The following is a 27,877-nucleotide window of genomic DNA, read 5'->3' as shown; positions in this document are numbered from 1 at the left end:
TTTTTATTTATGTATGAAATACACGTATCTGGAGCAACTGTTTTTGTGTCATTTTTAAGTATGGATGAGTCTGGTTAGTACTTGGATGGGAGAGCGTGGGAATGCCAGGTGCCACAGGGGGGCGGTAGTGCACACTGTCGTTGTGTCCTTGGGCAATACGCTTTTCCTCCAGTGTCTTTGTCTGCTGCTGTATGAATGAGAGTGAATGTGGGACAACGGTGTGTCCATTAACATGCACTGTCCCGACCTACTGTCAAATCCATATCTTAAAGCACATTTTACAAACAAAAACTGTTTCCAGTGTGCTGTGCGGACACAAAACAATAAAAAACAAAAGATATAAGTGCTTATGTTTGATCTAATCTCAAATCATTAAAACTAAAATAAAATCAAGCAAAACCATAAAGGCATAAAACTCTAAAATAACAATAAATAAATGAAATTACCGGTAATTAAATTCAAAATCACACATATGACCACACAATTTACACAGTTTTAAAAGCAAGAGAATTTAAGTGGTTTTTTCCAGGTATTTATAATTTATTTGTTAGATTCTGTCAATGTCATTTTCTTCAAATACATCTTGAAATATGGATTTTGGGGCCTGTTACTGTCTTTAAAGAAATATCCAAAGAGAAAATCCACAAATGTTGAACCTTATCGTTATTTGTCAGAGATCGTCTCCACAGACTTGCCATATTAATCTTCTGTCTTAAAGTCCATTCAACTGACATAAATCGCATTCTGAGGCTTGACTTGTGCTTCTTTATGCTGACAGAGAAGACATTGAACTTTGTGAGTCATTACAGAGATATGATCAACACATCTGCAATCGGACAGTTCAACAGCCAATTCTACCATTGAATTCTCACCCATCTCCGGCTCACGTAACCGGACGTTCACTTTTTTTCTATCTTCACTTTTGTTTGACTTTTGTTGCTTTCATGTGAACACAATAATCACTCAGACGTTAAATGTTGCCGTGAGAGAAGCTGCTGTCAGTCTGGTGCTGCTCGTTCGGGGACGGGCCCGAGACGTTACCGCAGGGGTCGTCTTTGGGGTTGGCCTGACCGTTCATTCACCTCACCGTCCAGACTCCCCGCCGAGCACCCACAGTACGCCGCCGAGCACCCATAGGACACAGAACACCGCTTTTTCTTTAGCTTTTGACTCCTCTGATCTACTGTGGGATTAAACGGGACACTTTCAAGGCCATTCTCCTGTCGTTTTGTACTGAAGATTTTACTTTTGGATGCTGTTTTAAATTTGAACTTGCCTACATGATACACCGCTGGGAAAATGTGTACTCTTTACCTTTAAACACGTGGATTAGGACAAATTAGTATCTTGTATATTGTCAACATGACTCCACAGATTGACCTTGGTTACGACCGTTCAATGAATCAAATTTTAATGTAGATTCTGTCATTTCTAATGTATTGGTCTAGCGGATATTCTTATGATTATTTATTTATTGACCTTTATTTAACCAGGTAAAAACCCATTGAGCTCGAAACCTCTTTTTCAAGGGAGAAATGGGCCAAAATAAAAATTACTGCGCTTCATCGATAAGACATTTTAAGACAGATTGAAACAGAATTACATTTAGAAGCACAGACAATTTTCATATGATTCACGCTCACTTCTTAATTTATTTTTAGATAGAGCAACAACAAAACCTCAATGAAGCCAGCTCACACAACCTCAGTTCAGATTGAAGAGCTTTCCAAGCTGTGGGAGCAGCATAACAAAAGGCTTTCTTCAGTCTGTGCTTGAGGGACAGACGTGCAATGAATGTCACGTGAGCGCAGGACCTTCAGCTCTCTGCACCAGGGCGCACAGATAGGTCACTGCACAACCACAAATGGTTTTATAGATTAAAATCATCTAGTGAGTCTATACATGTAACAAGTATATAGAGCAAGATCACGTGTATTTCATAAAGTTTGTCCAATTGGGGTGTTTTTTATTGCTCAAAAACACATGCATACTTACATGTTTTGAACTGTAAGAATGCATGTCGTCTCTCCACAAACCTGACCTGTAAGTGACCTGACCTGACCTGCTAGGACTGTGCCAAAAACCCAAAGATCGACAACTTTGGTAGATCTTGATGATAAGGTCAGCACATGTTTAAATGACTGGTCTACGAGCCAGCCTTGGGGCAGTAACAGTGCGTCATTATAATCTAAGTTATGGATAGTTTTCACATTTTTTGAGTGTTAAGACATTGCAAGTACTTCTGCTGACGTGCGCATGCAATTAGGCTCGAGATTTCTTTGGTCCTATCAACAAAAACTAAAAACTGTATTAATTCTTGTACTGTAGTGTCTATATTTGAAGTTAAGAATATCTAGATTGATATATGGGAGTGTAGAAAAGTGATTATCTTTCCCTATATCGCCTGAAGCCATTATCCTGGTGGCGGATCTCCCAAAAGTTACATAGTACTCTGCTCCCTCTCTTTCTCTCTCTCCTTCTCTTTCTCTCTCTCTTTCTGTCTCTCCTGTTTTTCTTTTTTTTCCCAATATGGTAGAGCATCAAACACACGCTTTGAAGACGTACAAATACAGTAGGTGGCAGTAAATGCCCCTTTTCATTTGGCTGCCAACCGCCATTAAAATCAACACAACTACAATAGCGCTCCTCCATAATTTTCCTTCTTTGTTTATCATCATAAGACGGTATAAACACAGACAAAAACATTTCACATGGCCATATATTAGAAAAGAGCCAGGGTTTCTCAGGAGAGTTGTCTTCGTGTCGACGACGGACACTTCAAACACCCGTAAATACATATCTAACCATCGCAAAGACTCAAAGACGTCCGATAAGGTGAAAAATGTCACATAGTTCTGCTTTAACACATGAATATATTCACATTCAAACTTTTAGATGACGAACGTAGAAGGAGACAAGGTAATTTGGCAATGTGGCAATACACCTCAATGGCGACGATAGCGTTAGCTGACTCCGCTGGCACAATGGCACGGTCTAACTCCTGGAGCAGATAATTGAATGGAATGGTCTTGCTCGGCATCGCACAGCGCAGGCTTATTATAGTGGATGTGATAATCATCGGCACACTTGGCAGTAGACACAGATGGCGTCCCAGAGCACCCAACGCCATGAAATATAATCTTCCGGCTCCAAAGCCGTACAAGCCGCTATTGTTGGCTAAATTTTCATTAGTTACAAGTTGGAGATAAAACGAGCGCAGCGCAACCTCTGCTTGGATCTGTTCTGTTCTGATTATCTCGCTGCTGCACTTTCACAGTCAGGGTGAGGTTTGTGTTAGGACTCTGGTCAGGAACAATTTATTGGGTTAAAGATAGGGCTTTGGGAAGGGTTTGCTGACCTGCAGGCTTGCCAACAAGTTCTACAAACTTATTGTGAGACCCGGTTCTAGAATTTGAAAATGTTCTAAACTCGGATGGATCCACTTTTCTCTGTTGAGTGTATTGGATATTGGACTTTGCAATGAAATGTCACAGAGGTAAATTCACAAAATTCCACCATAATAATAATAATAATGAAACATCTTTATTCTTCTTTATTTTCAGATTTGAGAGAGATCTTTTGTTGATTACTGAATGAGTTTTTTTGTTTTATCCCCTTCATTTGTGCAGGAGAATAAATATTACTTAAAGTAGATAGAACTTGGAGTGAGTAAATAAGAAGGGAAAACTATTATAGCATGAGTAAAAGCTCTTAAAGGTCCATTTAATTTAATAAGTCTCATGAAAATACAAAAAAACAGAGCAACAGAACATGCATTAGATGAGGCTTATGGTGCTGACATTTACACCACATGAACCTGCACTTAATACTACGACCTTAAACTTAAAACCTGGCTCACAACATGGAGATGTGTCCCCGGGCGCAGCACTGCACTCGCCGTAATTACAATGATCATGAAGTCTATCGGCTCGAACAACATGCATCAAATCACCTTATGCACCGAAAATGTTGCACAAATATTAACTAACGCTCTCTCCTCCAGGACTTTCCGTGGCCGGGTTCCAAATGAACTAACCAGGTGTAATTAGCAGATGGTTGCGGCTGCGTTAGCACCGAAACTGCGGCGTACTGTCAGTGAACGGCCTCATTAGCCTCCTGCTAACGCGGCGCGGCTCACGTTCACACGGGCGCCATTAAGAAAGGCCCATTGTGACTCTTTTTATGTGATTTATCTTCAGTTTGCTGTTGTCACACTCATTCTAGTCAAATTCTTACCGTATTTTCCGGACTATAAGTCGCACCGGAGTATAAGTCGCACCAGCCTAAAAATGCATAATAGAGAAGAAAAAACATATGTAAGTCGCACTGGAATATGAAATGCGGTTGCAAGTGTGAAAATAACAAATAATATCACATATAAGTCGCTCCAGAGTATAAGTATAAAGTAAATAAGTGTAAGTCGTAACCCGGCCAAAACTATGAAAAAAGGTGCAACTTTAAGAAAATACAGTACTCAAAATAAGGGACTGTCGTATTGTACTCAAACCACTCCAAGGATCAAGGACTGGACTAATATCACAACAGACAATGGGAAAAAAATACTTCTACTCAACTTCAAAATAGACAAATAAAGAAAAAATATAAAAAATTGACAGAAAAGGACCTTTATTTTGGACTTTGCCACTCTCTTATTTTCTAATTGTATGAGTAATGTGTATATGTATGCGGTGAAAATACTAGCCCTCGATTAAGTATGTATCTTTTCCTAATGGAAGGAAAAAGCACTAAAGTAAAATGTACTTGCTGCTACTACTGTCATTATCAGTGTAGCTGTTACATCCCAGTGAAATGCCCTTAAAAGAGTTGTAATAAGTGTCACAGCAGTGCAGCATCTGACTTTGTGTTGCTTTATCTTGAAGACGAATGACAGATGGCGAAAAGTGTTTCTTTGCAAACATAAAAACTACTGGTGCATTTTGTAGTAGCTAATGTTTTTTTTAATTTGAGTCAGGAGTTGCATATGGGTGTAATGTGTAATTGATACACCTTTTCTTATTGTTTTTGGTTCCTTAAATACCAGTTGTCATATTTTGGTGTGATGTTTCTCAGTTATTATATTATGGAATAAAAAGAATGAGTGAGAATACAATCATTGTTTTGAGACATTTTTGTTAGTCGTTTTTATTCTAGTGTCATTTTTAATCTAGTGCCTCGATGTAAAATGCTTTTGTAACTTGTACTTAGTGAGTTACACAGCAGAGCACTTGCAAAAAAGAGCTACATCTGGTTAAATAAAGGTTCATAAACAGTGGGTGTATTAAGGATGTCAAGGTTATTGGGTATTTTTTTCTTTTTTAGGTCACAGTTTAATCATAAGAACAAAAAAAATCATACTTTGACAATACTAGAAGCAAAATTAAGTCTTTTTAGTTAAATCTATAGTCCAAAATATAGATCTAAATGTCAATCTTTTTTTTTATTTGGCTGTTTTTGTCATATTTAATTTAATTTCGATTTTGTTTTTCAGAAAGTTCAGTCTCGTCACAAACTTGTGGAAGTCAATAGTGCAACTAACTAATATGTTACCAATCAATACATCTATAAATGATTCTGTCCGTGTATGGATTAGTTGTTTAGATCCTGAAAGGCTTGTAACATTAACCCTAGATGTCGGGTTTGAGGACAAAAACACTTAACTGCACATGCTTCCTGTGTCATTTTCACGCAATTCTTTCTTATTCCCCATCATAAAACCTCTTCTCTCCATAGTCCAGACAATGATGACCAAATGACCAAATTAGTGTTGTTGTTTTTTTAATTGGTCGCTAGACCTAGTTCTCATGTTTCTCTCCTTCTCTTTCTGTCCCCCCCACTCCCACTGTCCCACCTTAGTCCCACTGTCCCAGAGCAGGTCGAGCTGCCCAATGACAAAGCACAAAGACCTCCATTGTGACACTTGCAAAGCAGCGAAGTGCAAGTTTGTTTCCCTCTATTTCTCCCTCCTCCCTCCGTCTCTCCCTCCCTCTATCTCTCCCTCCTCCCTCTATCTCTTCCTCCCTCTATCTCTCCCTCCTCCCTCTTTCTCTCCCTCCCTCTATCTCTCTCCCGCCCTCTATCTCTCCCTCCCTCTATCTCTCCCTCCTCCCTCTATCTCTTCCTCCCTCTATCTCTCCCTCCTCCCTCTATCTCTCCCTCCTCCCTCTATCTATCTCCCTCCCTCTATCGCCCCCTCCTCCCTCCTCCCTCCCTCCCTCCCTCCCTCCCTCCATCTCCCCCTCCTCCCCCTGCACAGACACGATGCAGCGCACTAACTCAACCTGACAGGCGGACCACAAAGGCTGGCCTGTTGTGTTTGAAGCCGTCATTTGCATGTGTCTGGATGAGGCTGGAGGAGAGGGATTGATTGGGGTGACCTGGGGAGCTTGTGTACATAGTTAGACACTGGAGGACGGTAACTATTTGTTTTCTTGAGAGATGACAGTAGCAGCAGCAGGTATAATTATGCACACAAATAAAAGTACTGCGACTACTCCGGTATGAGTAAAACTGTGTTGTAATAATCATTGTCCCGACTATACGCTGCAGTGAACGCGAGAGCACACAGGAAACTGCCATTTATAAAGAAAGATATGCTGTAGTTGGTTTGGCTTTCATGTCCTTCATCGGATTGAACCAGGACAAATAAGGTTATTTCTATTACCAACGCACAGACACGTTTAAAAAATAATGGACAAAAAGGGACAATTATTCAGAAGTTAATATGCTCTAATTCCTCTTTTTTTAAATTTGGTTTTCTTCTTATTTGTCTTCTTCAGATGCCACAACCTTATTTTCTACTTTTACTCCTTTATTTGTCTTATACCTGGTGCTGCTCGTTCTTTGTGGGATCTTTGTGGGTTTTTCCCCCTCTTTCTCTTTCTGTTGTTGTTGTTGTTTTTGTTGACCTATGTTCTAGTATTTAAAAAAAACTAAAAAATAATCCTATAGCAATAGTTGTTTTTCTTTTTACTTTATAAAGGTTGTTTTAATTATGTTGCACCGAATCACCAAAGAAAGTTCCTATGTTTGTGAATTATGTTCATTGATAATGGCAATAAACCTTTTCTGATTCTGATTCTAAAAAATAAATGAGAAAAAACTCCTTTAACTCATATATTACCCACGTTGTGTTGTCGTGTTGTGTTGTTGTCTTGTCGTGTTGTTGGTGTGTTGTTGTGTTTGCATGTTGGGTTTTGGAGGACGCTCTGGCCATCAGACGCTTGTGGCTTTTGTTTCTCTGGCACACATTCCTCACATTGGTTGGGGAGAAAGAAAGGTCCAGTTACATAAAGTGGTCGTGTTTAGCGAGGAGGGGGTGATTCTTCTGTGTGAACTCGTCTGTAAGAACGGATCTCTGGAACTTCCAATTTATTAAGCAAAATGCAGGTTAAAAGCTGCTCATGCTCAATGTTAGTTTGCGTTTTTTATACTTTTTCTTAATCAAAATTTCAAGCTTATGGAGAGTTGAATTGTAATGAGAGAGACTGTATGGAAGAGAATATTCACATTTACTGTAGCATTTACTATTTATGTTAATCTGGGACAATTAGTCTAAGGATTCCTGGGCCATATTTTGGAATGTATTTATTTATTTTCAAAGCATCATTACTTTATTATTCTTTTTATTTTCAAAATTAAAGAAAACAGAGAAGAAGACAAAAAAAAAATAACCTACAAGGGCCAGAGAAAACAGTTGGGTCATTTTTAAAATAACATTTTAGAGATGACAAAAATTAAATGCAAGGCAATAAATTATCTAACAATGGAAAAATAGGTCTTGTCTCAAATATAATTCAAATCAAAATATGATAGCTTTTTCTTGACAAAAGAGCATCATCGCATGTTGGAAAAATGCCAAATCTAGCTGTTTTAACAACTTTGCTACCTAAAACAAGACTAAGTTTATATATATCGTTTCATATTTGAAGTCGTAGAATCTGTTTTGCACAATCCCAGCGGAAGCCAGATCCCTGAAGGTTACAAAAACTTAATTCACAACACTTTCAGTCGGCAAGAACATGCGTTTCCTCCAGCAAAAACGATCAAAAATTTACTCCGCAGTCGAGTGTGGGCTGCGTTTTGGAGAAATTGCATTACTCAGCGCACCAGTTTTCTCACCCTATCTCGTCTCCTCTTGCCAATTTCTCCAACCCCTTGCAACTTTGATAGATTTTCGAAAATATATTTGGCCCTCGGTAATGCCGCCTTGAATATTCATTAGCAGATTAGCGGAAAGAGGAGACGTGTTTGCAATCCGGGGTGGTGTTTTGCTTTATCTAAGTGACTGAGGGTTGCTCGCCGTGGCCCCCAAGTCTCTGTGACAAATGTCCACCGGCTTGGCTTTATTTGGTTGTAATTTTTCCGTCGCTTCGTGGCAACCAGTGGAGAAATGCTGAGTCAATTTGTTTGGCAGCAGAGAATGTGAGAGCGGAGTATACAAATGAGAGTATATTAGTATGGCACTGGACGAGAGAACATTATATGTATTTTTATTGTTATTGGCCTCAAACGTACTATTGAGAACCCTTGCGTTGTTGGCATTTCATGATTTAGAGGCCGTGTGTTAGCACTCCATCTACTGGCGGCAGAGTGAATACCATGTGGAGATAAATAAAAGCTAGAAGTGCTAATGAATGGGGCAATGTTCAGAACCAGTCTGTCCATGGTTAGTAGTCTTTAAGTGCGTATGGCAGGTTTTTACAATTTTCAAATTTTGACTTTATGTGGTGTATTTATACCTGTTGTACATGTAAATTATAGTTTTACACCAATCGAGCATGAATTTGTGGAGAAAAAGTTGAAAAATCTGTGGAAATTGACAGGAAGTGACATCACACATGGGACACTCGTTCCTGTCGAAGTTTATGCATAATTTACACAAAGAAACACATTCTTTGACCTTCTAAACATTAAGTCGCTCTTTTCTTTGCATATGAGTTTTTGCCCAGTGTTTGCTGGGTAATATCCTAGTGAGATGTCATCAATTACAAACAGGAAGTGAAATTATAAACCTAGAAAATGTGCTATTCTGTGCTATTTTTTAAATATTTTTTTTTGCAAAATTCAAAATATATTTATCTTAACTGCATTTTAGCTGAATGATTATAAACAGCACAGGAGACTTCTGGATGAAATGAAATTAAACAAGCGTGAATTAAGCACACAACTTCATGTGTGCTTTATCAAAGGGGAACAATGTTTTTGCAAGTTTAAACGTTATTTAAAGTGGCTGAATTTCATGTAATAAAGTAACATTTGTTTGCCCTAGTACATAGATATTGCAGCTTTATGGACGTTATGTACTGTCTGCCTCTAATTACAAAGAGCTTTTATCGTTCACAAAAGCTGGAAATGCGCCATTAGCATGCTAGCTGTTGTTAGCATGCTAGCTGTTGTTAGCATTACCGCGACAACTCCGAACGAAAAGCACTCGTAAAAACTCATTGCGGTGAATCATTTGCATTGTAGTAATGCGTGTGGAAAGTGAAGAAATTACTTTGGATCGCCACAAACGGTTTAAAATAACTTAGGGTTTTTTTACGCTTTATTTAATTATTGTCAATAACTAAACAAAGGTGTGAAATTTTCCAGGTCTTATGTGTTGTTGTTATAGAGAGTTGTTATGTTATGAAATTCGTATACGTTTGATTCGCCGCTGCCTGTGCATCATGTTCATTGAATTGTCCTTCCTCGACCCAACTTTCTTCTCATCTTCTGAAGCTCGTCTTGGTCTTTAGCGCCCAGCGGGAAACTTCTGATGACGGCTTTGCTTTTCCCTTGCTCTCTTCTCTCCCTCATATCTCCCTCTCTTTCTCCCTCCCTCACTTCTTTACTTGTTTTTGTCAATGTCTCTCTTTACCTCCCCCTTCTTTCTCTTCTTTTCTCTCCTCCTCCATGTTTTGACTCTTGGTTTATTTATTTAATCCACTTTTTCGTCCTCCTGTGGATAGATTCTTGGTTAAAACATTTTAACCTTATTTTAGAGGCAAAAATAATCCTGTTTTAGTTTTTTTGTCTGACTTTTTTTGTCAGATTGGTCAAATATTGTTGCATATTTTTTGAAACAACCGCCCTCTCTCTTTTATGTCTGTTTATGTCAGATTAACTTAATTTAAGAAAAGGTTTGGTTCGTTCCATACTTGAAGAATGGCACTGAATGAATTTAGCGTTTAAATGTTGTTCAACTGTGAAATTCTGATGTTTCTTCTCGCCACCGCGACATTTCGATTAAAGCGACTCGCATGATGCCTCTTTTTTGCCCGTTTCAATTTCCTCACGTCCTGTTTTTGTGCCCGTCTCTGGCAGGCAAAGTGCTGAATACGGATTTGCGTCACTACCTCAGCCTGCAGTTCCAGAAAGGGTCTCTGGACCACAAGCTCCAGCAGGTGATCCGAGACAACCTGTATCTACGCACCATTCCCTGTGAGTACTCATCCTTTTTTGTCCGGGTCTGTTCAGCTGGAAGCACAAGGGGACGGGCGCTATCGCTGTGGTAACAACTTCCATAACAAGTATTTGGAAGTTTTATTAATGCGCAATTAAAATATAGAACGATATCAGTGAGTGTGATCAGGCAGAATTATTCTTATCGTTATCTTTTTTGTAGATATTTCCGGACTCGAAGCATTCAGATCAACCTTTATTTGGTTGGTAATTAATTTAAAAAAAAGAAAATTAGAAACAATCATTTGTCAAATTGATAGTAGAAAAAGCTTCAGTTGTAGTCATCTGGACTCAGTTAGAAAAAAATAAGTCCAGATGACTACAACTGAAGCTTTTTCTACTATGGAACACGCCTGGACGAATGAGGGATTACACCGACATTTGACAAGTTGACTTATTGCATAAATAATCGCTGACAAGTCGACTACTATAATGATCGTTGAATAAGAGCTTGAACTAACTTGTATTTATCATAATTTGAGTATATTTTTACTGTCTTAAAATAAGATTTGTCAATGGAAGACTAAAATGTATTGTTTTACCAAAAATAAGGAAAATACAAGATTGTGAAATTAGAAAAAAATGCTCCTGCTCTTGAAATAAGATTTTTTTTTTTTAATTGACGAATCCTTGTTTAACAGTAACTGTAAAAATATTCTCAAACCCAGATAAATATTACTTAATTCAAGCATTTTTTTGATACCAGATCTTATTATGTAGCGACGCATTAGCACTGAGTTTGGACGCATTGCAAAAACTAAAACACTGATGACAACTATTTAACAACTGGACTTTTCTTAAACAAGTTATTATAAATATCACTGATGCCACAATCATTCTGTCAATTTTATCGTTATCCCAAAATGTGGATCTGTGGAGGAATGACACACTCCAGTACAAACTCTTAACTGAATAAATGCAACAGAGATAAGCTACGTTTCTTGCTATACTGTGGAACATTCAAGGCAAAGCAATGACATCTCACCTTTAAGTTAAAATGGGCAGTTAGACTTCTGCCCCAGACATAAATCCTGAATTTAATACAGAATAATACAACAATAAGTAAGAATGGGGTTATTGACACATTCCTCCTTTATTATCTCACATTCTGAATATTATTATCATTATATATATATATATCTTTTTTTTTATTGTTTCTTGAGGTAAACAATAAGGAGTCTTAGACCACGGCACGTCACATTTATTCATTGGCTTGAATGGATGGTTGCTCTTAAACTTAAATTAAATAATTTGGCTCTAAAAGTATAGCTCAGTTGAACATAAAATGAAATGAAAATGGGAAGATTGTGTGCGTGTTGCTAAAGCACATTTGATGTCCTCACAGTCTGTAAAATAACTTCCAGAGTGGATTGTATATTAGTCAATGAATTATTGAATTGTTTAATTATTTATTCCTCTTGTCGGGTCAGGTTTTTCTAATATATGGTTTATATATTTGTATGTTTTAAATATATTTTGAACATGAAAAAGAACACAATGAAACAAAACTGGACCAGAGAAAGAACACAACAAACTAAAAAAATAAGCAGCAAACATGACATTTTTCCATGTGATTTTGTGGCCCTACATTGAGATGTACATAGACTTTCCCACTCTTCATCCATCAAAACAAAGTTACCTTCTTTTTCCCCATTTATTTTTTATGTACATGGTTGAATGACCGTCCAGATTATTGAAGCATTTATATAATTTAGATATTATTCCCCTTTAAAGTTCTGATTTATAAGCTTTGATAAATATTTCGGTCAAAGGGCAAAGTATCATTTGATCAATACCATTTTATTTATTCAAGTTCCTGCCAACATAAGAAGTAAAAGTAATGTCAGTCACTTCATGAGTCACGCCTGGAGAGACAGAACAAACTCACACACAGATCTCACATTGTCTGAACACTTTTAATTGCATTTTCTTGAGCAACATCCACTCTTCAGAGGATCAAAGTGCTATCACTCTGCTCAGTTTGAGCTTGGAAATAGTATTTTGACCTAAGGTTAAATTTGGTTGTGTCGCCCATTTCCACGTTTGACAGAAAGAAATGAGTTTGGCAGGAACAGTTCAATGACTCAAGTTGGAATTAATTTGAAAACATCCTCAGAAATAAGTTGGTTTGTTCTTTTAATATTGTGATTTTGTCTCACTTTGTCCCACACAAAATAGAGAAATTTAACTCTGACAAAATGAATCCACAAGGACATTTTCAAGGACAAAAGCAAATCCAGGGATTTCACGGTGATGAGAAATGTGCACCATTGCCATAGCGATGAAGATCTTTTGAATGTCAACTCTCCTCAAAATGTTGCCTGTAAAGTGAAGCTGAAAAACTTGTCCACTTCTTTTGGAAACTGCGAGAATATATCACAAACTTGGTCTGACATGGAAAGATGAGTATATTTACACCAGATGCCTGTTCGCTTCAGAACGTGAGTAAAGAAAGATACACTATGGGATGGCAAATGATGGTCTTGTCACTTATTTAAAAAAAAATAAAAAATACTGCAGTATTGGAAAATGTTTTAGGAAAATAGAAATGTTTTATCCTTAAATATGGAGCGAACTACTGTATATCAATTGACAGAAAAAATATTTTCCTTCCTTTGTGCAACAGCAGAGGTAATAAAAGTATTTATATAAACTTAATATTTAGATCTAGAGCCCAAAGAGTGCGGCAAGTGTGTGTGATGCTTTTTAAAATTATTATTATATTATTATTATCACTACTATTATCATTATTATCATTATTATTATTATTATTATTATTATTATCATTATTATTTCAATGTTTTTTTCATTATTATACTTTATTTTACCTTGCATACATTTTTGCATATTATTTGTACTTGTCTTCTTGTCTAGTTGTGTTATTTGTCCTGTCTTTGTCTTTTGTTCTTTGTCTACTTTGGAAAGAAAGTGCATGTTTTGCTGACTATAAGTATATGGATCCCCCTGCTCTATCTGAACAGTACAAGAGATGCCATGATTAGGATTAAAAAGCGTGTGTAATCTCTGAGCTCTTTCACATGCTCCAGCAGTGATCCAGGGCAGGGACGCCGCGTCGTTCTAGTCCAGTGCTTTCCATCTGAACCAGGCCAACAGCTGCGCTCTGGCTTCCAAACGCAATATTTCTCCATTTATCACCTCCGCACTCATCTGTAACTCCTCCAGCTCCTCTCTGACATTTCTCTGGGTACTTTCAATAATAGTGTGAAGGTTGATTTGAAACGTGAAGAATAACCTGCGCGTAATGGGGCTGTAACCAATTGTTTTTCTTGTATTAGAATCAAATATACAGATGTATATCGTAAAAGCAGCTCCTAGGGTCAAAATGAGACCGCTTTGTGCTGTCTGTATCTAATTAAAGGGAGTTGTTAGCGCTGTTAGCATGCTAGTGGTTGTTAGCTGTGAAAAGCTCCTTCAAACTCATCACGGTCAATAATTAGGATGCTAGGAATGCATTTGTAAAGTTAGCATTACACGTGGACTGCTGCAAATAAATACTGCAAATGAACATGTTTTTAAGAGAGTAACAATCCAGTCCAGCACCTTTAATAACAGGTTTTAGAGTGAGGCATCATGGTCAATGTAGTTTATCGTGCTTATACTATTGCCAATAGGAATGTCAAGATTATTCAGGTGTAAAAGGACTAAATATAATGATCAGGAGAATTTTCACTGAGCTCCAAAAATGTCAAACTACATATAAAGGAGAAAGAGAGGGAGCGAGAGAAAGAGAGGGAGCGCGAGACAGAGAGGGAGCGAGATAGCAAGAGAGCGAGCGAGAGAGCGAGCGAGAGAGCGAGCGAGCGAGAGAGCGAGCGAGAGACAGTCCCATCATGGTGGATAGTGATGCACAAACTCTCTAGACAGTCCCATCATGGTGGATAGTGGGGCACAAACTCTCTGGACAGTCCCATCATGGTGGATAGTGGTGCACAAACTCTCTGGACAGTCCCATCATGGTGGATAGTGGTGCACAAACTCTCTGGACAGTCCCATCATGGTGGATAGTGGGGCACAAACTCTGGACAGTCCCATCATGGTGGATAGTGGTGCACAAACTCTCTGGACAGTCCCATCATGGTGGATAGTGGGGCACAAACTCTCTAGACAGTCCCATCATGGTGGATAGTGGTGCACAAACTCTCTGGACAGTCCCATCATGGTGGATAGTGATGCACAAACTCTCTGGACAGTCCCATCATGGTGGATAGTGATGTACAAACTCTCTGGACAGTCCCATCATGGTGGATAGTGGTGCACAAACTCTCTGGACAGTCCCATCATGGTGGATAGTGGTGCACAAACTCTCTGGACAGTCCCATCATGGTGGATAGTGGTGCACAAACTCTCTGGACAGTCCCATCATGGTGGATAGTGGTGCACAAACTCTCTGGACAGTCCCATCATGGTGGATAGTGATGTACAAACTCTCTGGACAGTCCCATCATGGTGGATAGTGGTGCACGTCTGTTGGAGGAACTTCTTTGCCAATTAGAGGTATTCGGAACGAGCCACAGAGCGAGCCACAGAGCGAGCCACAGAGCGAGCCACAGAGCGAGCCGAGGCGGTGCAGACCTCAGAAATCTCATAAGAAACATGTCACTCAAAGTTTACTCAAAGCAAAGCTTCTGAACAGAAGAGCTGAGTGACATGAGTCAGGGACGTGTACTCTGAAAACGACTCATCAACATGAACAGGTGTGAACAGCACTAAACCAAGACTAAACCTGGACAAAACCTGGACAAAACCAGGACAAAACCAGGACAAAACCTGGACTAAACCAGGGCTAAACCAGGGCTAAACCAGGGCTAAACCAGGGCTAAACCAGGGCTGAACCAGGACTGAACCAGGACTAAAGCTGAACTAAAGCAGGGTTAAACCAGGGTTAAACCAGGACTAAACCAGGACTAAACCAGGACTAAACCTGGACTAAACCTGGACTAAACCTGGACTAAACCTGGACTAAACCAGGACTAAACCAGGACTAAACCAGGACTAAACCAGGACTAAACCAGGACTAAACCAGGACTAAACCTGGACTAAACTTGGACTAAACCAGGACTAAACCAGGACTAAACCAGGACTAAACCAGACTCTAATAGGAGCACCGGACTACATACATTTATATATAAGTTCAGCCCCAAAAGGTTAAATATACATTGATATATTATATCAGGTGTAGTGAATGAAGACATTAGGAAAATAATCAAATAACTTTGCGTCGTTTTGAATGGACCACATGTTCAGACCGTGTCTCAAACCCAGTGGAAGATTGTGTGGAAGTGGAACGGTGTGGCATATGTGCTGCTGTGGCATATGTGCGGGTGTATATTTGATGTGGCTGCTCTTTGTGGCAGATGTCGTCCTCCATAAACACGTCTGCGCTCATTACACTTTTCGACACTTCAGCTGGAAATGACTCCGAAAAGTGCTCCTTTTTAACCAACTTTGCCGACTTAGGCTGTGTTAATCTCTTTGCTATTCTCTCTCTGGAACTCTGGGTGCAATTACTGAAAGGTTACTGGATTTATTCCTCTATTACAAATGAATATGTTGCCGTTGTGTCCTGGGGCAAGACATTTACAGTTTCTATGGCCATAAACGTGTCTGTCTCTGTGGAGAAAAGTGTATTGCAATTATAAATATTGAAGTTTCTTATTAAAACTATTAGTATAAAGTGATATTTCTGCATTTTTGTCGTCAATTCTTTGGTCCATTTATGTTTTGTGCCATACTTGACACTTTTGAAGACTTTTACAGACACATTTTAGCACAATCCTGATGCATTGTGAAAATATGTCCTACTAACAACATCAAGATACTGCAAATAAACACAAAAAGATTCATTTTTCCACTATCCAATAAATAAATTAACGCAAAACCGTGGATACATTCAAGGCAACTGTTCTAGTTCCTCATCGGTTTGAAATCTAAAGCCTTTGGAGAAATATTTTACATGGTTTGTCCCCTTTAAGCTGATATTATTGTCCTAGTGTTTTGCCGTAGTCCAAGTGTCCACTGCCTGCGCACAATTACATTAAACCAGCGAAAAAACTCCATTATGTTGTTATTATAAATGTAAGTGGCAAGTTAATGAACTGACTGAATAAAAGCATATCTCTGGCACTGAAAGATGCTTCCGGGTCATTTTAAATCAGGCTCATATCCTTTTATTTTCTGCTGTGATTGCTTGGTCTGCGCGATAATCAATGTTTCACTGCCTCTTGAGTCATTTGAGATGCACCGCTTTAAATCGGCCCCAGAATGGAGCTGACGCTGGGTCTGAGCAGGACGAATAAGCAGGTTTCCAAGTCATAAACTGTAGACCAGGGCAAAACCTGTCTAAAGCAAAGGCAAAACCAGGACTAAAGCAAAGGCAAAACCAGGACTAAAGCAAAGGCTAAACCAGGACTAAAGCAAAGGCAAAACCAGGACTAAAGCAAAGGCAAAACCAGGACTAAAGCAAAGGCAAAACCAGGACTAAAGCAAAGGCAAAACCTGTCTAAAGCAAAGGCAAAACCAGGACTAAAGCAAAGGCAAAACCAGGACTAAAGCAAAGGCAAAACCAGGAGTAAAGCAAAGGCAAAACCAGGAGTAAAGCAAAGGCAAAACCAGGACTAAAGCAAAGGCAAAACCTGGACAAAAGCAAAGGCAAAACCTGGACAAAAGCAAAGGCAAAACCTGGACTAAAGCAAAGGCAAAACCTGGACTAAAGCAAAGGCAAAACCTGGACTAAAGCAAAGGCAAAACCTGTCTAAAGCAAAGGCAAAACCAGGACTAAAGCAAAGGCAAAACCTGTCTAAAGCAAAGGCAAAACCAGGACTAAAGCAAAGGCAAAACCAGGACTAAAGCAAAGGCAAAACCAGGACTAAAGCAAAGGCAAAACCAGGACTAAAGCAAAGGCAAAACCAGGACTAAAGCAAAGGCAAAACCAGGACTAAAGCAAAGGCAAAACCAGGAGTAAAGCAAAGGCAAAACCAGGAGTAAAGCAAAGGCAAAACCAGGAGTAAAGCAAAGGCAAAACCAGGAGTAAAGCAAATGCTAAACCAGGAGTAAAGCAAAGGCAAAACCAGGAGTAAAGCAAAGGCAAAACCAGGAGTAAAGCAAAGGCAAAACCAGGAGTAAAGCAAAGGCAAAACCAGGACTAAAGCAAATGCTAAACCAGGAGTAAAGCAAAGGCAAAACCAGGAGTAAAGCAAAGGCAAAACCAGGAGTAAAGCAAAGGCAAAACCAGGGGTAAAGCAAAGGCAAAACCAGGAGTAAAGCAAAGGCAAAACCAGGACTAAAGCAAAGGCAAAACCAGGACTAAAGTAAAGGCAAAACCAGGACTAAAGCGAAAGAAAAAGACGAGACCAAGTTCAATCTTTATCATAACTACGAATATACCAGGACTAAGTCAATTTTAACCAGGACCACGCGAAGAACTATCAGGACTTGATCAACACTCTACCACAAGGACAAAACCAGGACTAAAGGTGCGTTCACTTGGGTAAACACCACATTACTTTAAAATTGGGACAAAACTGGAACTAAACCTGGACTAGATCAGGACCAAACTAAGTCCACATCAGAATTTAGTTTGAATGCAACCTAAGTTACTGATGTGGACTGAACTAGAACTAAACCAGGTCCTAACTAAACAGACTACATTAGGACCACCCACAACAAAGCACAGGACTAAGTCCATATGGATCTAGACTAGGACTGAAACAGGTCAAAACTCATGCTAAACCAGGACTAAACCGGGGCAAAGTAGGACAAGACCATGACTAAACCAAGTCAAGGATTAAACAAGGCCTGAAATGACCAAAAAAACAAGTTTTAAAATATAAACCAGGTCTAAATCATTCTTAAAGGAGACAGATTGTCCTTTTTTTCTGGAATTTAATATTGAACTACAATATAATTAGATTACTACTTTACATGTTGTTACTTGTAAAATACAAAGTTGATCTAAAATGGCCTAGTAATAAAAGTTTCTCCACCTACTTCCTGCTGAAACTATAAGCCCCGCCTCTTCTATATGACATTTTTCCGTAACGAACAAGCAGCGAGTTTTGATTTGTGTGTTTATATAATTTATATTCATACATTTTATGAAGAATGGCAATTGAACATTTTTGAACCCAACATCTATGACTTGGGGGAGGGGGGTCTTCCTTTTGGAACTGAGTACAGAGAGAAGTTGGAGATGGGGGGCAGGTGAAAACAGCAGTTATCATCCAAACACGCATGAATCAGCAGAACGATGAACAATCACCAGCATGGTTAAAAGCCCGTTAAAGTCGATTTGGCGTCACAATGTCCCCTTTATGCAGAGCAGCACAGTACTCCTGAATACCACTAGGGGCCCCCGCACCACAGTTTGAGACCGCTGACAGCCCCGTGTAGCAGACGGGGGCCGGTTCAGACCAGGTTCAGTCCTGATTACATCTCCGCTGATGATAACTGGAGCGGGCGCGTCGGGGAAAAGCGTAACATCATTTTCAGGCCAATGTGTTTGCAGAGATTGTCAGATTAGAGCCACGACACCTCAGATATGAAACGTTTAGATTGGGAGAAAACCATCTGCGAAATGGGACGAATCAACAATCGCTTTCGCTCACCAACAACAATTAGCGGTAGCAATTATGACTTGACTTAGAACGATGCAAATTTAAGACCTCAAAGTGCATGGTGAAGTTTATAATTGTACTTCCTGAACACGGGCAGCAGATGTGACATAGGTAGAAGTAATTCCACGACTGTTACCTAGCAACCATACTGCGAACAAGGGCAGAAATCCATATAAATGACACAATAGTTCCGAATTGACAAATAGCGTGTGCGCTATCGCTGCGTTTGGGATGGAACGCCGCTTATTGACGACTTCACATAGTTTTAAACGTATATTTGTATTTGTTTTCACTCTCTCCAAGTCGTTTTGTGATTCATGTTGGTTTGAGAAATGTATTCTCCTGCAATCAGCCGCTCCGACCGTCCCTGTTGTCGCTCCGCGCCCGCTGCTCTGCGCTAGCGTGGTTGTCGCGGCGTGTTGGTGGTTGTAGAGCGACGGTTTTGTGATTATTGTCTAAATATAGTTGAATCGAGCTCCTTTCAGAGTTCTACAGCGGTCGACTTATTCTTGTGGAAAGCAAGATATTTTCTCCGCGGACGAGATGACACTTTTCAAGTTAATTTCATCAGATTTCTTTGCCAAATTGGATATTTTAATTTTGCATGAAGATGATGAAAATATTAGTTTTGCTCTGCAGTGAGCCTACTCCTTCTTTTTACTGTCATAGTTTCCTTTTTTTTTTTTATTACTCGACTGTTTTGCACAATTAAATGCATCTGATGATCTTTTCCCGTGCTTAGACAGTCCCTGACAGTCCCTGACAGCCTCGTCAGGGGATCTCCAGTGTTTGGTGTGAATAATGAGTTCTTTGCTGCGCTGTGGTCCCAGGTCTGTTGACTATTCATGATGTAGACATAGTTTTTCTACCATGGAAACTGGAGCCTAAGTTTGCTCCCCGAGATGCCCCTTTTATACTCCTCAGTGCATGTTTGGACGTTTCACCAAAGAAACAAAGGATGCAGCTATGATAGATTTAATACCAGTGCCTGAAAATGTGTGGCGAATGAATTCAAAATATATATGTTATATATATTGTTTAACCCACAGCTGAGACGTGATAGTTGTTGGCGATAATCTGCAATCCGCCCAAATTGTGTCAGTACCAAAAAGTGTATGTGGATTCACACTGTTTGTTTGTGGATGCAAAACAACTTTCTCCAGCTAAAAGCAAGACTGAAATGATCGTCTTTGGCCCACAGAAGAGAAAGAGAAGAGAAAACATTAGCGGTCACCTCCAGAGTCTCGCTCTAAAACCTACAAATCAAGTGAGAAATGTAGGAGTAATAATGGACTCAGACTTGAACTCTAGTGGCCACATAAAATCAATAAAAACTGCAGCTTTTTACCATCTGAAAAACAAACCAAAATCAAAAATATAGTGTCCAAACCAGATTTGGAGAGATTTATCCATGCGTTTGTCTCCAGTAGATTAGACTACTGTAACGGCCTGCTCACTGGCCTCTCCAAACGAGCTGTAAAACAGCTGCAGTACATCCAGAACACTGCTGCTCGGGTCCTGACTAGAACCAGGAAGTACCATCACATTAGAGACTTTAAAGCAGCTCTGCGTGTGTACAAGTCTCTCCATGGCCTAGCACCAAAGTACATCTCAGACATGTTAGTGCCATATGAACCATCTCAGACTCTGAGGACCTCAGGGACCGCCCTCCTGCTGGTGCCAGAGTCAGGACTAAACATGGACCGGCCTCCTGCTGGTGCCAGAGTCAGGACTAAACATGGACCGGCCTCCTGCTGGTGCCAGAGTAAGGACTAAACATGGACCGGCCTCCTGCTGGTGCCAGAGTCAGGACTAACCATGGACCGGCCTCCTGCTGGTGCCAGAGTCAGGACTAAACATGGACCGGCCTCCTGCTGGTGCCAGAGTCAGGACTAAACATGGACTGTCCTCCTGCTGGTGCCAGAGTCAGGACTAAACATGGACTGGCCTCCTGCTGGTGCCAGAGTCAGGACTAAACATGGACCGGCCTCCTGCTGGTGCCAGAGTCAGGACTAAACATGGACCGGCCTCCTGCTGGTGCCAGAGTCAGGACTAAACATGGACTGGCCTCCTGCTGGTGCCAGAGTCAGGACTAAACATGGACTGGCCTCCTGCTGGTGCCAGAGTCAGGACTAAACATGGACCGGCCTCCTGCTGGTGCCAGAGTCAGGACTAAACATGGACCGGCCTCCTGCTGGTGCCAGAGTCAGGACTAAACATGGACTGGCCTCCTGCTGGTGCCAGAGTCAGGACTAAACATGGACCGGCCTCCTGCTGGTGCCAGAGTCAGGACTAAACATGGGGAATCAGCATTTCAGTTTAGTGCAGCTAAAATCTGGAACGATCTCCCTGAGGTCGGGAGAATTTACAATTTTAAATACGTTTTACTGTAACTATTTAGGCTTTTCTCTCTTGTGATTTATATTGTGATTTGATTGTGTTTTTATGATTGTAAAGCACGATTGATTGATTGATTGATTGATTAAATGTACTCAAATTAAACATAAAATTGCAGACTGTCACTGTATATACTGTAAATGTGAGTTCTTATTTTTTTAATCATCCATTTTGTAGCTTTTTAAAAAGAACATAAACTACAATCTTATTCTGCATATCTCAAAACCACATCTTTGATAAACACGATTCTGTTCAATCTATTTCCCATCTTGCCGCAATCATAGAAATATATAAAGATAAGTAATATATTAATCATATACACATATGAAACATATGAAGCCAGAGCTACTGTCTTTTTTTTATAAATTTTATAAAAAAAAAGACAGTAGCTCTGGCTTCGTATCAAATCAATTCACGTTTTTTTTTTTCAAAAACTGAAATGCTCACTCTCCATCTTCTTCCGTGTTTGAATGCTGTTTGCTTTCCGCAGGTACGACTCGACAGCCCCGGGAGGGCGAGGTTCCTGGAGTGGACTATAACTTCATCAGCGTGGCAGAGTTCCGAGAGCTGGAGGAGAGCGAGCTGCTGCTGGAGAGCGGCACTTATGACGGTACCAACACGGAACACACAGCTCCAGCACTTTTATATTTAACACAAACAATAACAACAAGACACAGGAGTAAAGACAGGAGTAAATGCTGTAATTGGCTCGTCACATTAAAGTCCAGTTAGTCCAGACTCCATCAGATTTGTTCAGTTCCAAGTTTTTTTTTAATCTTAATTCTAATTTTTGTCCAGTCCTTGATCGTTGGCTCGGTTTGTGTCATCTATTTCCAAACTCCGATCACTTCTGCTCTCTCCACATTCATACAAACGCTCGGTATGACCACTGTGCGCACAAGGTCAGAGCTGTGATAGAACCTCCCACCTTTGAATTAGTGGAGCAAACGCTTGAACCACTGATCCTCCGCCGGCCGTGTGAGGTGTTTATGAACAGCGCTTGATACTCGCACATTTATCGTTGCAAATATATTAGTATTCTCAATGTAGAAGCAGCCGCGTCGTCTACACAAGCACCGTGTTTTCGCTGCTGATGCCAGGCGAAATGATGCAACCCCACAACGAGTCATTATCAAATTGAAAACCCAGCGTTTTCTCATTTCTGCTCTCTTGGGGGGGCGGGGCAGTTGTTTGGATGAGCTGCAGACCTCCATGAGTTCCCCTGTAGATGAGCTGAGTCGTGCGCTGTAATAATCAATGCTTATGTCTTAAAGAAGTGCAGTTAATATATTCCCTTGGGTTCCTTCTTGTCGATTCCCTCAGAAGAACCGTTCAACCATCGGAAACGTTTGGGCTTTGTAAGACTTCTCTGTTTTGGCCCCCCGTCCTGCGTTCAAACCCCGGGAAACGAGCCCTTTCGACCCCAAAGCAATGCTCCAGTCAACATCGTGAATAATGGATGCTCTGCGCAACCCGAGTGGAGGCGTAGCCAAGGATGCCGTTCATGAGCCTGGTGGAGGTGGATTTTTAACGGGCAGATTTTCGAGATGAACTGGTTTAGAAGAAGGTTGGGTGCAATGCAGCGTTTGGTCTGGCGAGTGTCTGGCAAACAAGCTAAAGTTATTGTTATCGATGATGGCAGTGAGTAAATAGAAATGCGTACTGACGGTTCCCGGAAAAATTAGTTCAAGTTCTTAAAATAAGTGAAAGAATCGGCTGATATCAGGGAATGACTCCAATGTCTTGAGATGATGCGATGGGAAGACTCTGACTTTGTGCTATGGTATTGTGAAGTCATTTTTGTAGCGTCGAGGCCAGAGTTCTCCAAACCAGGGGCCACGTTCTGAAACAGGAAAAGCAGAGGGCCTAGCGAGTCGAAGCTTAGTTTCAGGTTTAGTCCTCGATTAGCCCTGGTTTCGATGTGGTGAACGTGCAAGTTTGATGGCAGAGAATGTTCAAACTATCTGTAAAATATACTACTTTGTGACAAGGTTCAGTTGAGCAAAACGCCTGAGGAATTGGGCCCTCAGACCATTTTCTGTTTGCCAGTGGTGTTCGGACATCTATAGGTACTTTGTGTTGAGATTTGGCATCAAAGTGTTCTGTTTTAGAAGCCACTCCTGATCCAACACCTTCCTTCATTTAAAGCTGCGACGAGAACACAAACAGCATCTCGTTTCTGGAGAAATACTTTGGTGCCTTTTGTAAGCCCAGATGAAATGAACAAAAAGTATTTATAAAACTATAAACCTGCTTACTAAGATATGTACTAAGAGAGGTTTTTGCTTTCAAACTTTCTGAGCATTAACATTTGAGAAAAGACTCATAATACAAAATTACACCTAAACTTTATTACAAGTCCCTGTATCAAATTTTAGTTAAACTAGATTCAGCTTTAAAAATATTGTCAAAATCCTACAATGACCAGTAAATCTAATTTGAAATCCAATTTCCATCTGTGCAGAGCTTGTTTCCACTTATATTTAGAGTACATCACACAACAGAAGCCAAAAGTACAATTGTGTGTACTCCAAAAGCTCAGAAACAGCTTCAGATTGCATTGGGAGAATCTTTAGTCAGGGGTTTTGGGGGAAAAACACTGCAACAATAATGGGTTCTTGAAAATACCTCGAAGCTTTACATGGTATAAAATGTGTCACTACAAGTCTCCTGCAGAGGGAGCTTGGAGTGGACTACGTAATTTGTAAGAACGCAAGACATAACCTAGCTATAGGCTAAGAAAGTATCAATAAATCAACCACTGTATCTAATTAGAAAGACAGAAAAAACATTCTGTGTAACATTCCTATCTCTCCAAAAATCATTCCATTTTCACACGTCAATATTTACCACTGTACAAAAAGTCCCTCTGCTCCCTCAGCTCAGGGCCAATGTTCTTTTGAAAGATTTGTTTAAAGAATGTCCTTCCCTCTGGACGCGCAAGGAAGTTATCGCTCCATTGCATTTTATAGTTTCAAAGCCGCTTTCGTGCAACACAAACTTCCTTTTACAAACCAAACCAAAGTGTGCAATAGGCCGGGCGGTCTTTAAGGCGCAGATGGCATTATTAAACTGCTGTGTACATCATATGGCTCTGAATGTGACTCAGTGAATGGAAACGGCTCATGTTCAGCACTGAGACTAAACCCCAGCTCAGGAGGGACGCTCGGGCCAACAAGGAATGGACTGGAACAAGAATAAAGCCCATTGCTGTGCTCGGGGTGAACAAATAATTACATAATACTGAAAGATTGTTGTCAATATGTCTGCGCAACTCGATTGTCCAAAACTGTTAAAATTTGTTCAGATATTTCCATGGTTTGTGTTGGCTGTCTATAGAAATAACACTAACATTCCCATGATTTGCTCCTGCCCTGTTAGTTCTGTAGCCAAACTGCTTCTACAACACTTAAAGGGGCTTTATCCGTCCAGAAATATTGCAAAAGCGGCTGTTAGGGTCAAAAATAGACTGCTCTGTGCTGTCTCTGTCTAATGAGTGTTTTATTCTCCGCAAAACCAGCAGTTAGCAGCTGTTAGCATGCTAATGTGTGTTAGCATCACAGTAGCTAAACTGTGCTATGGGCTCTGAAGGCTGTGAACAGTGCACTAGACGTATTAAATCCCTCAAAGACACTTATCTTAAGCTTGAATTTAGTATTTTGTTGCGTACATTTTTCAACCTTTTTTGCAGCTTTCCCAACGTGTTCATTAAATACTAAATGGCTCCGTTCTTTGTGCAAAGCCAAATCGTGTAGTCAAATGCAGTGTTTATGAGATTATATTTTGCCTTTTAATCCAAGTTGTAGACTGAGCAGTGTTTGTACATAAGCAGGTATTAGCAGTGGTCACATGAGACTGACCCGTGAATACCTCCAGTGTGTACTATTACTTTACCTCCAGTGTGTACTCATTACTTTACCTCCAGTGTGTACTCATTACTTTGCCTCCAGTGTGTACTCATTACTTTACCTCCAGTGTGTACTCATTACTTTACCTCCAGTCTGTACTCATTACTTTACCTCCAGTGTGTACTCATTACTTTGCCTCCAGTGCGTACTCATTACTTTACCTCCAGTGTGTACTCATTACTTTTCCTCCAGTGTGTACTATTACTTTACCTCCAGTGTGTATTCATTACTTTTCCTCCAGTGTGTACTCATTACTTTACCTCCAGTGTGTACTCATTACTTTACCTCCAGTGTGTACTCATTACTTTACCTCCAGTGTGTACTCATTACTTTGCCTCCAGTATGTACTCATTACTTTACCTCCAGTGTGTACTCATTACTTTGCCTCCAGTGTGTACTCATTACTTTACCTCCAGTGTGTACTCATTACTTTACCTCCAGTGTGTACTCATTACTTTACCTCCAGTGTGTACTCATTACTTTGCCTCCAGTATGTACTCATTACTTTACCTCCAGTGTGTACTCATTACTTTGCCTCCAGTGTGTACTCATTACTTTACCTCCAGTGTGTACTCATTACTTTGCCTCCGGTGTGTACTCATTACTTTTCCTCCAGTGTGTACTCATTACTTTACCTCCAGTGTGTACTCATTACTTTACCTCCAGTGTGTACTCATTACTTTGCCTCCAGTATGTACTCATTACTTTACCTCCAGTGTGTACTCATTACTTTGCCTCCAGTGTGTACTCATTATTTTACCTCCAGTGTGTACTCATTACTTTGCCTCCAGTGTGTACTCATTACTTTACCCCTTTGTAGTTTACACAATGTCAGCGTGAGTAATACAAGATGCAATGAAATCCAACACTGTTTAATTTCCACGCCTCACCTCAATACAATTTCCTTTTCTGACCTCCGACCGTCGTTCTCTTCCGTCAGGTAAACACGTACTGGTATACAGTATGAGAACAACGTATGAAATGTTACCAGCCCTTGACATTTTTTATTGTCATTATAGGAAAATGTCTCCTCTTTTTGATCCATCCTACAAACAATAACCTCATAAGCTGCTTGTCAGGAGCAGTGGGACCTGCAGGGCCTTGTTCAGAATCCATGCAAACACCAATAACATAAAAACACACAGCATGCCCCCCCCCCCACCTGACCGGCCCCCACCTGACCGGCCCCCACCTAACCGGCCCCCACCTGACCGGCCCCCACCTGACCGGCCCCCACCTGACCGGCCCCTAAAGCACCGTGCTGCCCTCATTGGACATAACTAACTCTTTGAAGATGAATAAAAGTACTGTTCCTCACTAAAGGCTCCAGACATGTCAGTTCTTCAGCTCTGGTCTCAGTCAAACACCTCTGGTCTGTGGCTAGATGACAGCTCTGGCCATAATTGGTGCTTTGCTCAATGAAAAGGAGCCATTAGCCACATATCTGCAAAGGCCTTATCTTCCTCCGTTATCACATCCTCCTCCTGCCGCTTAGTTCACCTCATTACAGGTGTGAGGGATAAGCCGGTATCGGGGGTCGGCGCACCTGTTTAATGACACTGTAAAATTTTCAAATTTCACCACATCAATGGAAAAAGGACATGATTTATGGAGCCCATGGTGCTGTGACGGTGTCAGTGCAGCTGGCAGTTAAAGTCCTGGCTGGGGAGAGGAGTTTGACAAAGCATGACGGATGAGCCATGCTTTCAGTGCAGAATTCTGATCGTTTTATAAAGAATATTTGGAAATGTTTCTCTGGAGGCCTGAATCGGATGATCGTGTTGTATCCTCATGAAAAGTATTTTTGGAGTAGTAGAAGTTTTCTCCTGCTTAACGTGTGGTTGTTTTTTTACACCTACGAGGAAGGTGTATTTTTAAAGTCCATAAAGTTCTTAATGTTGTCAGCAGAGTGGTGGCCAATAAGTTACATTTGTTTGAGTAATTTTTACTTAGTACTTTTCCCATGAGTCAGTATATTAATTAATAGAAATATTTTGCAAACTTCAACCCTTTTAAATCTCACATGTGCATACTTTTCTTTATATTTATTCAATCTTTTTCTAGTTTGTGTGTCAGAAACAGAACAACCAAATTCTCTGGATGACAATAACATTTAGCCCTCCGCTCTTTGAGATACTTCAGTTTAGTCATGTTAAGTAAGAAGAAGTAAGTAGATTAATGTTGGCGGGAAATAACGTGCAAGTGTGGAAACGCTGAGAGGTCCACACAGGCTTAGAAGCAGCAGCAGTAGAAGAAGCAGAAGCAGGAGAAGAAGAATCAGCAGCAGAAGAATCAGCCGCAGAGGAATGCAGCTCTAACACAGCGTTGGCCTGTGAAGTGGAGGAGCTGGAGCCAAGAGCAGAGCCAGGTCCAGAGCCAAAGCTGGAGCACAAGATGGACTGCACCCGGCTGGAGCTGTAGGTGCTGAGGGAGAGCTGTAGGTGCTGAGGGAGAGAGAGGAGAGAGAGAGGAGAGAGAGGAGAGAGAGAGGAGAGA

At 40.4% G+C, this 27,877-nt stretch overlaps 1 protein-coding gene across 1 annotated transcript in view; it reads left to right on the top strand.

The window, feature by feature from the left end:
* Positions 1-27,877, top strand: part of magi3a (membrane associated guanylate kinase, WW and PDZ domain containing 3a) — a 243,449-nt gene that overhangs the window by 150,084 nt on the left and 65,488 nt on the right. The window contains exons 2-3 of the mRNA XM_072449267.1: positions 10,306-10,422; positions 21,964-22,083. Coding sequence (XP_072305368.1) covers positions 10,306-10,422; positions 21,964-22,083 — 237 coding nt within the window. The remainder of the gene's footprint in view (positions 1-10,305; positions 10,423-21,963; positions 22,084-27,877) is intronic.

This window comes from Eucyclogobius newberryi, unplaced genomic scaffold (assembly GCF_026437365.1).
Source record: "Eucyclogobius newberryi isolate DKJ021-1_F unplaced genomic scaffold, fEucNew1.0.hap1 SCAF_17, whole genome shotgun sequence".
NCBI lineage: Eukaryota > Metazoa > Chordata > Actinopteri > Gobiiformes > Gobiidae > Eucyclogobius > Eucyclogobius newberryi.
This window is presented reverse-complemented; position numbering and strand designations above follow the sequence as displayed.